This window comes from Nicotiana tomentosiformis, chromosome 3 (assembly GCF_000390325.3).
Source record: "Nicotiana tomentosiformis chromosome 3, ASM39032v3, whole genome shotgun sequence".
In the NCBI taxonomy this organism is placed as follows: Eukaryota; Viridiplantae; Streptophyta; class Magnoliopsida; order Solanales; family Solanaceae; genus Nicotiana; species Nicotiana tomentosiformis.
The window spans coordinates 114,715,993-114,727,843 of record NC_090814.1 but is presented as its reverse complement, the minus strand read 5'-3'; the positions used below and the strand labels follow the sequence as shown (position 1 = coordinate 114,727,843).

Here is an 11,851-nt window from a genome sequence, read left to right as displayed (position 1 = left end):
AGAGGTTCCAGTTCAGGTGCTAATCAGAACCGTATCTATGCTTTAGCGGATCGACAGGACCAGGAGTCTTCACCAAACGTTGTGACAGGTATATTGACCATTTGCTCTCACGATGCTTATGCCTTGATAGACCCAAGATCTACTTTATCGTATATTACCCCATTTGTCACGGGGAAGTTTGGTATAGTGCCTGAAATACTAAGTGATCCTTTTACGGTATCTACACCAGTCAGAGAATCGATTATTGCTAAACGGGTTTACCGAGGTTGTACGGTGATAGTTTGTAGTCGTCAGACCTCAGCCGACCTAGTTAAGCTGGAGATGATGGATTTTGATGCTATCATGGGCATGGACTGGTTGGCAGCTTTCTATGCCACAGTTGATTGCCGAGCAAAGGCAGCCAAATTTCATTTTCCAGGTGAGCCAGTCCTTGAATGGGTAGGTAATACACCAACACCCAGAGGTAGGTTTATTTCCTATCTGAAGGCGAGGAAAATGATCGCAAAAGGGTGCATTTATCATATTGTGCGAGTTAGAGATGCAGATGCTGAGATACCTACACTTCAGTCTATTCCCGTAGTCAAAGAGTATGCAGATGTGTTTCCAGATAAGCTTCCAGGTATTCCTCCAGAGCGAGAGATTGATTTTAGAATCGATTTGCTTCCAGGAACTTAACCAATATCCATCCATCCGTATAGAATGGCGCCTACCGAATTGAAGGAGTTGAAGGAGTAGTTAAAAGATTTGTTGGAGAAAGGTTTCATCAGGCCCAGTACCTCACCTTGGGGTGCACTGGTACTGTTTGTGCGGAAGAAAGATAGCTCACTGAGGATGTGTATCGATTATAGGTAGCTGAACAAGGTAACTATTAAGAATAAGTATCCACTTCCAAGGATCGATGACTTGTTTGATCAGTTGCAAGGGGCTAGATTCTTTTCAAAGATAGATTTGAGGTCGGGATACCACCAGGTCAGAGTTCGGGAGAAAGATATTCCGAAGACAGCCTTCAGGACCCGATATGGCCGCTTTGAGTTCCTTGTCATGTCATTCGGGTTGACGAATGCACCCGCCGTATTTATGGATTTGATGAATAGACTATTCCCGCCATTTTTAGATTTGTTCGTGATAGTATTTATTGATGATATTCTGGTTTATTCAAGTTTAGAGGATGAGCATGTGGACCACCCACGAACGGTACTCCAAACCCTCTGTGATCGTAAGTTGTATGCTAAGTTTTCTAAATGTGAGTTCTGGTTGATGTCTGTAGCATTCTTGGGGCATATCGTATCCGATGAAGGTATAAAGGTAGACACCCAGAAGATTGAGGTCGTGAAATCTTGGCCTAGACCTACCACTCCGACAGAGGTTTGTAGCTTTTTAGGCTTAGCAGGATACTACCAGAGGTTCGTAGAGGGTTTTTCTTCCCTTTTTGGTACCATTGACGAAGTTGACGCAAAAAGCAACTAAGTTTCAGTGGACGGAGGCTTGAAAGCGGAGTTTCCAAGAGCTTAAGAACATGTTGACCTCAGCGCCAATTCTAACACTTCCAGAGGGTCCAGATGGTTATGCCGTGTATTGTGATGCATCAGGTGTCGGGTTAAGATGTGTCCTGATGCAACATGGGAAGGTAATTGTGTATGCTTCAAGGTAGTTATGGAAGCACGAGAAGAATTATCCAACCCACGACCTCGAGTTAGTTTCGGTTGTCCATGCACTTAAGATATGGCGACATTATTTATATGGTGTTCATGTTGATGTATTTACAGATCATAAAAGCCTGCAATATATATATTCAAGCAAAAAGAGTTGAATTTGCGGTAGAGGCGATGTCTTGAGTTATTGAAAGATTACGATGTTAACATTCTCTACCATCCATGGAAAGCTAATGATGTAGCATATGCCTTAAGTCGCCGATCTATGGGTAGCTTAGCACATGTAGAGGCCGAGAAAAGATAATTAACTAGAGAAATTCATCAATTGGCTTGTTTGGGGGTTCGGTTAGTAGATTCCGACGATGGTGGAGTTGTACTCCAAAACACTACAAAATTATCTCTCATAGCTACAAAGGTTGGGCGGTACTCATGAACTTTCTAAAGCCTTTCTTTTCATCAAAACTAAAAGGTAGTTCCTCTGTAATGACAATCTCAACTAAAGCCCTCCTAACTAGTTCTTGATCAAATTTCCATAGCACTCCCCCATCTGTTTGCCCATCTATTTTGAAAGACAATTGTGTTTGAGTACTACCAACAACATTCTTCGGCATTTTTGGACACTTCTTTAAATGGGTATTCAAGGATGTTGTTCCATTCAATCGTGAATCGGCCTTATAATCACGACCACAATATTTACCCTTCGCTCTATCAACTCCATTTCCATCTTTAAATTTTTCAAAATGATTTCAAGCTTCTGACCTAGATTGTATGGATTTTCGTTTTATTGGACCTTGACTAGTTTCAACTAAATTTGTAGGTGATGAAGTAGGCTCACTTTCGGTTGAACCCACCTCACTTACTATACTTTCAACTTCTTCCATCTATAGAAAATTGTATAAAAAGAGAATTAATAAAAATGTAAACACCGGAATATGAAGCAGAAAACTAAATTCAAGTCTCTAACACCAACAATACAATGAAATAGAACACTAGAACTCTAAGAAGTTAGATCTTGTAATTTCTATTTAAACATTAAAAAAACAAACACATGTAGAACTGTAAAAGAAGAATAAGAAACAAGGGATTGGCAAAGAGCAGACTAAGCAATGGCCAGCGGAGTAACAGTCAAGGCCGGCGGTTCAACAACAGTCGGACACATGAGCAGCGGTAGACGTAGTTGCCAGTCAAAACTCAATTCAGAAGTGAAGTGAAGTAGTAAACCCTCATTGAACAATTACGAGGGATTGTTTTCAAGTTTATGGTGAAGAAAGAATAAAACTATTGAAGAATTTCAGAGATGTAAAACCATAAATTTGCCTTACCACCGACACATGGATTTCATTATAACGAATAAATTATATGTGTCTGACTGGTCACTTTATTGATAGTGATTGGGTGTTGTATAAAAGAATACTAAATTTTATCCCTATCTCTAGTCATAAGGGTGATGAGATGGCGAAAGTTATTTGCAATTGTTTGCTTGAATGGAAATTAGACGAGGTATTCACTGTTATGGTTGATAACGCTTCTTCAAATAATGTAACGGTCAAAAAATTGTTTAAACAATTAGATATGTGAAAAACTAATTCAATGAGTGGTAATCATCTTCATGTGAGGTGCATGGCTCACATACTTAATCTAATTGTGCAAGATGGTTTAAAAGAAATCGATATTTCTGTTAAACGTGTTAGACAAATTGTGAGGTATGTGAGATCATCACCTCAAAGGACCTTAAAGTTTAAGGAGTGTTATACACATCAAGAGGTAGATTGTACCAAAACATTGTGTTTAGATGTTCCTACTAGATAAAATTGTTCCTACTTGATGTTGGATACGACGCAAAATTTTGAGAAGGCCTTTGATAAGTTTCATCTTTTTGATGATGGATTTTCTACTTATCTTTGTTCTCATATTTGTGAAGATGGGAAGATTATAGGTCCACTCGAATATGATTATTGGGTGAATATGAGAAATGTGATAAAGTTTCTTGAAAGATTTCATGAGCTCACCGAAAAAGTTTCAAGTTCACGTTATGTCACTTCTAATTGTCATTTTAAGGATATATGTAAACTTGATAATCATTTGAAAGCTTGTTTGGCAGAGAGGATGGAAGCAAAGTTTAAGAAATATTAGGGTGAACCCGAAAAGATGAATAAAATAATATTTATTGCTTCTGTATTAGATCCCCGTAACAAATTGGAGTATGTTGATTTTGCACTTGAGGAAATGTTTGGGAATGAAGAAGGAAAGAAAATAACTGCTGAAGTGGAGGCTTATATGACTTCTTTGTTTGGAGAGTATCAACAAAAATATTCAAGAGGATATCATCTTCAATCATCTTCATCTGCATCTACTTCATCTAATAACATATCTGATACATCTAGTGGGAGTGTGAGTATGAGAACAAAAAAAGTGAGAACAAAGCTTCAATTAAAGAGACAAAGGACGACTCTGGAAGTGCGGGTGCTAAATCAGAGTTGGAAAGATATATTAGTGAAGAACAAGAGCATGCGTCTGATTCTAATGACTTTAAAATCTTAGATTGGTGAAAACTTAATGCACCTAGATTCCCTGTTCTTTCAGAGCTGGCTCGTGATGTATTGTCCATTCCAATTTCTAGTGTGGCATCGGAATGTGCATTTAGCACAGGTGGCCGTATTTTTGATTCATTTAGGAGTTCATTGACTCTTCGGTTGGTGCAAAGTCTTATTTGTGTTCAAGATTGGTTTAGATGCAAGGGTACTCCTATTAATATTGAAGAAGATTTGGAGTTTCTTGAACAAATTGAACTTGGTAAGATTTTTTGTGTTTAATGTGGTTATTAGAGCAAAATAATTTAGTTATGTTATATGACACACTTTGTCAAATAATCTTTAGATATGGCAAATAGTGGAAGAGAAACTTGCATTGTTGAAAGTGACGCAAGTTAGTTAAGTGGTAAGCTTAAAGATTTGCTTATTTTGTGATATCTTTTTGTTATTTATCAATTAGAAAGATTGTATTTAACTTGTGATCTTTTTTTTAATTTGTAGGTTCAACCATGCCTCGCGGTCCTAAAGCTAGATCGCCTATTTGGGAACATTTTGAGATTGTTGAAGAAATTAGAGGGCGCAAAGCTAAGTGCGTTCATTGTGGTTGAGTTTATAATTTTAATCCGAAAGTTTATGGAAATTTTGCTTTAATGAAACATATTGAGAAGAAGTTTCTCCTCCTTCACCCAAGGTTGGAGATTCGTATTTAACTATTTAAGTATGGTTATGGCACTTGGTGTTATTTGGTGACCTTTTACCAAACTTATTTTGTGACTTTTGTGATAGTCACTATTATGTTAGACTTATTATGACTTTTGTGATAGTCACTATTATGTGTTTAAGTTGCCATATATTGTGTTAGAACTTTGATGAATGGAAATGTTTTTACACAAATATTGTTTGATCAAATGTTTATGTGCACGCATATGTTACTGTCTGCGTCAATGGAATTGCTACTGTCTACTGTCTACAATTTTGTTGTCCGTTTGATGCAACAAAGGAAAATTGCTTAGAATGCTTTCTTAGTTTCTTTGGAAATTACAGAGAATGATGTCAAGTTGTTTGCTTGTGGTTTTGTCTTGGATTTTATCATAATTGTTTGCTTTACTTTATATTGATAGATCTATTATTTTAAGGAGTTCTATTTGTTTAGGGAATTAGGGAGTTGGGAGTTAACATTGCCTTATTTGCTAATTTGAGTTTCAGAGGCTCTGCTATGAATTTAATTCAAAATTTTCTAGTCAAATTTCAAATATATTGATATCTCCAGATTGAAAGGATTGAATTTTAGGAATGAACTTTTTTCCTTCTTCAAATAATAGAAGCAGGAGAAGATTCTTAGCTTTTTTTCTGAAAAAAAGAGGAAAAAAAAAGAGATAATGATGGGAGAGATTCTGTATTCCAAAAAGTGATTATTTGTTGGCCATTTTTGCTCTGGGCAGGTCTTATGATACTGATGAATTTTACTTCACAGAGATTCTGTTTACTTTTTGAGCTTTGGGGGTTCAACAGATCTGTCAGTATTAAAACAAATATCCACAACCATTTTTGGCTTCAAAATTCGGGGATCAAAGTTGTTTGCTTGTGATTTTGTCTTTGGAATCCTTGGGAACTAGTTGGAGTGTAACTTAATGGGGGGAGAAACTTGATATTTTGAAGTTCAATGTCTAAGTATATTAAATTCTGTTATGCGTACATAAATATACACAAGATCCCCACGTTTTAAATTTTATAATGTAGTAAACATGTTAGAATTAGAAACAAGAACAGCCAAATATGATAGCCCGTAACCGACCGAACAAAAATCGAAAACCAACCGAACAGTAGTTTCAAATACCGAACCAACCAAAGTTATATTGGTTCGGTTGTCGGTGCACCGAATAAATAACCGAACACCGAACAAATCTAACCGAAATTCTTACAAACCGCACCACACCGACCGACGCCCGGCCCTAACGGAAGTGCATTGGTGATCCTACCAGATGATGTACAGATTACGGAGGACTTGTCATACAAGGAAATTCCAATTACCATCCTAGACCGACAAATCTGCAAGCTACGAAATAAGGAGGTAGCCTCTGTGAAGGTTTTATGGAGAAGTAAGAATGTGGAAGAGATGGAGTGGGAAGCGGAGGAAGAAATAAAGTCTAAATACCCCCATCTATTTCAAACTGAAGATATGGCTCGAGATGGGATGCTACAGCACAACTCTATTCAGGCTAGTAGGTCATCAGGTAAGCTCTTATTTCTTGATTTTCAGTATTTATAATTAGCGGATGTGTGAGGCAAAGTGTTGCTATTTATAGATATTGGCCATGTGTAGCATGCATAGTATATTTTCTGGCTACATGCAGGTTAGTTTTAGTCTAGTGTACGGAGGAGACTCTGGCAAAAAGTTTCCAAAGTCTCTAAGAGTAAACATTCGAGGACGAATGTTCCCAAGGAGTGAATGATGTTACACCCTATATTTCCGTACGTAAAAGTGCGTCGTGAATAAACTATTGTAGGACCAAAAATGAGATCATCTTTGTAAATATATAAAGTAAGTTAATCATGTTACCTCATAGGTTACAAATATTGAATATCGTGAACAACAAGTACAAAGAGGGTTGGAAGGTTCAGAAGCTAAAAGAATTGAAGAAAATAATATTCCGTTGAAAGTTAACAAGTTGGGAATGTTATAACATGTATTTGTGGGGTAAGACCAGGGTATTTAACATTATAATGAGGTTATGTTATGAGTTATTTTAGCCGTATGATAGTCGTGTATTATATTTTGAAGTCAAGCGAGTGGTGGAACAAAAGTCGATGAAAGTCATCACAAGTACGTTCATAAGGTTTACTAAAACTTTGGGTCAAATGTAACTGCGATTTTCTCCTGATATACTTAGATTTATGGGGTGTTCTACCCATAAATTTAAATATCTATGAGTCTAATTTCTAATGCATCAAACCGTTTGTCAATACAATATCGGAGTAGAGAGATATGAGCATTTTTGCGAGACTGCGCAGACTATCACCTACTTGCTTAAATGAGAATCCAAAAATAGGCCAGTTCGGGTCGTCCAAGAAGGACTTTTTAAAGGCCTATCCTCTTCATATATTAGACTGATAATAGGGAAAAATAACCAGACTTAATCTCTGCAAAAATCCTCCCAAACAATTTCCCACAAACCCCAATTTATTTTCTCTCCCATTCAAGTTCTAATTAGAGGTAAAGCCTAGAGTTTGAAGAACCAAGATAGGAGCTGAGTTATTCAACAAATAAGGTAGGTTTACTGCTCTCATTCATCCTTTTTTTTATGCTGTAGATGCATAGTAAGTTGTTCTATATTAGTAAGAACTCACGGGACGGTGATCGGAAGCCGTGAGTTCGAGTTATTCACTTGTAGCGGACTGTTTTGTGGACTGTTTGGTGTTGTTGTTGGGCTGCGTGTTTTACTGTTGTTTTGTGGAGTTTTGGAGGAGGAAGGTTGTGGAGAAACACCACATAAATGCAATATGTTGGGCTGATCGTTCGTCGTAACATTTTTAGGGGTTGTTGACACTACTACGGTGGTTGTTTTTAATATAAAGAGATTTGGGGTGTGTTGGGCTATTTTGTAGTATTTTGTTGTGTACATAAGGTTGAAAAATAGTATATATATATATATATATATATATATATATATATATATATATATATATATATATATATATTTTCATTGTTTTTTTTTGTGTTGTTGGTGTTATCTTGAATTTGGAGGAAGAAAGGATTATAGGGGAGATGTTGTCCGTTTTAATACAAAATAAGCTTGTCGTTCGTTGTGCGATAGTTGTACCTTTCATAACTTAATGATAGTATTATTATCATTGTGGTAGATTAAGGTGAGAAGAGGCGAGTTCAACTTGGTGATTGGAAAGATTGTGATAAGGTATGTTAAGGCGAAGCCCTTCCTTCATTTTGGCATGATCTTGTAACTACATGTGTTTGATAACGAGGCATAAAGAGAAGTTCATACTCCCGAATTATATACATTATCCTAGTCTCATAAGTTACAGTATTCTCCCTTTTCGGGACTTTATATTCAATTGAGTATTGTCTTCTTCCAGTCAAGAGAGCATAGGGTCTATATATATACGGTATTACAGTAGTTTCACCACCATCGAGCTATAATCGATGGGCAGGCCCCTATTGGGCAACCTCTGATCAAATGGTAAGTTATATACTGAGCCAACTATGGCCGAGCGCCTATGAGCGAGCCCAGGATGGCCGAGATACAGAGCCTAGTATGGCCGAGCGCCTATGATCGAGCCTAGTACGACCGACCAGTTACACGTACCGAGCCTTATAGGGCCAGGCATTTATTTTACTTACTATATTGAAAGAGTTGAGTCAGTATCAGCAGGTAAGTATAACTCCAGATCATATTTGACTCCCAGTTACTTTCAGTTATTATATTATCAATTTAGTTTCAGCTTTCAGTTATGTTATTGTCTTATATACTCGGTACATTATTTTGTACTGACGTCCCTTTTCTGGGAACGTTGCATTTCATGCGTGCAGGTTCAGATAGACAGACGGGTAGACATCCTCAGTAGGTGTTTTCAGAGTTCAGCCTGATCGGTAAGCTCCACATCCTTCGGAGTTATCGTGTCTAGGTTTTCGTGTACATCTTCTGTATGTATGTATATTTGTTATGGGTAGGTCGGGGCCCTGTTCCGATCATAATATATCCATTAGTAGAGGCTTGTAGACATATCCTGTCAGTTAGTATAGTATGTTGGGCTTGTAGGCCTAGTATGTATATTTTGGTGGTTTTTCAGTTGTAGTAGTTATGATGGCCTTGTCGGCCCAGCTTTATATTGATGTTTAGTCAGCGCTAGTTTCCATTCAGTTGTATATTTTGCTTCATAAATTGGCTTGCAATGTGGCCCCATGGCCAAATTATGATATTATATGTTCAGATTCCCTTAGTCGCAATTTGGTACGCTAGATTAGGTGAGGTACCGGGTACCGGTCTCGCGCCCTGGTTCAGGGCATGATAAATTTTGTGCAAGATGATAGTGGATTTGATCAAGATGACTCTTACAATGACAAAAACAAAGAGGTCCAATATGTGAATAACTTTCAAGGGCAAAAAAAATAACTTCCAAGGCCCTAGCCAACAACAATGGAGACCTCAAAATAATCAAGGCAATTGGAATACTCACAACCAAGGTAATTGTAGTGGTGGAAATAATCAAAGCAATTGAAATAACAACAACAATCGGGGCAATTGGAGTGGAGGCAATAATCAAGGAAATTGGCATAACAACAATAACTAAGGCAATTGGGGAGGCAACAATTAAGGCTGGTGGAGTAACAATCAAGGAAATCGGGGGTCGGGTTTTCAAAGGCCCCTGATGTATCAACAACTGAGCAACCCACCTACTTATCCTTACCATGGTCCTAGCTCTTCCAACAATGAAATGGGCCGTATTGAGAACATGTTCAAGTAAATAATGGATAAGAATGTCTAATCTGATGCCCAACTTGCTTCACACAATACATCGATCCACAACTTAGAAGTGCAAATGGGTCAAATCTCTCATGCTTTAAATTCTCGTCCTAGGGGGGCACTACCAAGTGACACGGTGGTGAACCCAAAGGGTGTAAACAATACAGGTCATGCCATGGCCGTTACTACAAGAAGTGGAAGAGGTGGGAATGCACCCACCTCAAGTCAAAGGCAACTTATGGATGATGAGCAAGTGGTAGAAGAAGAATAGGTCCCAAACATTGTGGTTCAAGCAAATGACGAAGTGCGGATTGATATTGATGACAATGTAGAAGAAACTCAAGATGAAGTAAACCCGTCTAGGGATCATGTTATTGACATACCGGAACTGGTAGTGCAAAAGGCTAAGGCATCATTGCCTAAGCCACCACCTACATATCATCAAAGACTCGCCAAGCAAAATGGCGAGAATCAATTCAAAAAGTTCACTGACATGACGAAGAGTCTCTCGATAAATATGCCATTAGTTGAAGCCTTGGAGCAAATGCCAGATTATGCAAAGTTTATGAAGGATTTGGCGACAAAGAAGTGGTCCATGAATTTTGAAACTATCAAATTCACTCATCAATTGAGTGAAATTATGTATTCAATGGCTCCTAAATTGGAATATCCCGGTGCTTTCACAATCCATTGTACCATTAGAAGCGCCGAGTTTGCTAAAGCTCTTTGTGATCTTGGGGAGATTATCAATTTGATGTCCTATTTGGTTTTCAAAACCTTGGGAATTGGGCAACCAAGACCCACATCTATAATATTACAAATGGCCGATCGTACAATGAATAGACTGTTGGGAGTGATTGAAGATGTATTGGTTTGTGTTGATAAGTTCATTCTCCCGGCAGATTTTATTATCCTTGATTGTGAAGTGGACTATGAAGTGCCGATTATTCTTGGAAGACCTTTCCTTGCTACAGGGAAGGCTCTTGTTGACGTGGAAGCCGGAGAACTCACTTTTCGGGTGGGTGATGAGAAGGTGGTGTTCAATGTGTGCAAATCTATGCGGCAACCAAATAGCAATGATGTGTGTTCTTTCGTGAACTTGGTGACCGATGTTATTATTGATCATACAAGTGCCACGATTAATGTGGGTGATATGTTGGAGGCCGTCTTGCTCAACTTTGATGATCACAAGATGGATGGCTTCATGGAATGTGTGAATTCTTTGCAACGAATAGGGTCGTACAACTATGCACCCCAGAAACTTTCCTTGGATCTTGAAAATAGCAAAACTCCTCCTACAAAACCTTCAATTGAAGAGACTCCTACCTTGGAGTTGAAGCCATTGCCTCCCCATCTTAAGTATGAATTTCTTGGCCGTTGTTCTACTTTACCGGTTATTTTTTCCTCTTGTTTGACTAATGTACAGGTTGACTCCACATTGGCGATGCTCCACAAGAGGAAGAAGGCGATTGGGTGGACTTTGGTGGATATTCGGGGAATAAGCACCGTATTTTACATGCACAAGATTAACTTGGAGGACGATGCCAAACTATCTAGTGAAAATCAAAGGAGACTCAATGAAGCTATGCAAGACGTGGTCAAAAAGGAGATTATCAAGTGGTTGGATCGGGGTTGTCTACCATATTTCTGATAGTTCATTGACATCTACCATATTTCTGATAGTTCATTGACCTCTCCGGTACAATGTGTCCCAAAGAAGGGGGTCATGATAGTGGTCTCCAATGATAAGAACGAGTTGATTTTCACAAGAACGGTGACCGGATGGAGAGTGTGTATGGACTATCTTAAGCTTAACAAAGTCACGAGGAAGGATCATTTTCCACTTCTCTTCCTTGACCAAATGCTTGATAGGTTGGCCGGCCGTGCTTTCTATTGCTTTCTAGATGGATATTCGGGCTATAATCAAATTCTTATTGCTCCGAAGATCAAGAGAAAATAACTTTCAGATGTCCCTATGGCACTTTCGCTTTCAAGCGGATGCCATTTGGCTTATGCAATGCACCGGCGACTTTTCAAATGTGTATGATAGCGATCTTTACGGATATGGTGGAGGACTAACTTGAAGTCTTCATGGATGACTTCTCAGTAGTCAGGGATTACTTTGATGATTGCCTGACAAATCTGGATAGAGTATTGGCATGATGTAAGGAAACAAACTTGGTGCTAA

At 38.3% G+C, this 11,851-nt stretch overlaps 1 protein-coding gene across 1 annotated transcript; it reads left to right on the top strand.

Annotated features, from left to right (window-relative positions):
* The first annotated feature begins 10,156 nt into the window (after window positions 1-10,156).
* On the top strand, window positions 10,157-11,409 carry LOC138908364 (uncharacterized). The gene is made up of 3 exons (XM_070199025.1): window positions 10,157-10,807; window positions 11,090-11,260; window positions 11,347-11,409. The coding sequence occupies exons 1-3, from the start codon at window positions 10,157-10,159 to the stop codon at window positions 11,407-11,409; spliced, it is 885 nt and encodes a 294-aa protein (XP_070055126.1).
* Window positions 11,410-11,851: the final 442 nt, after the last annotated feature.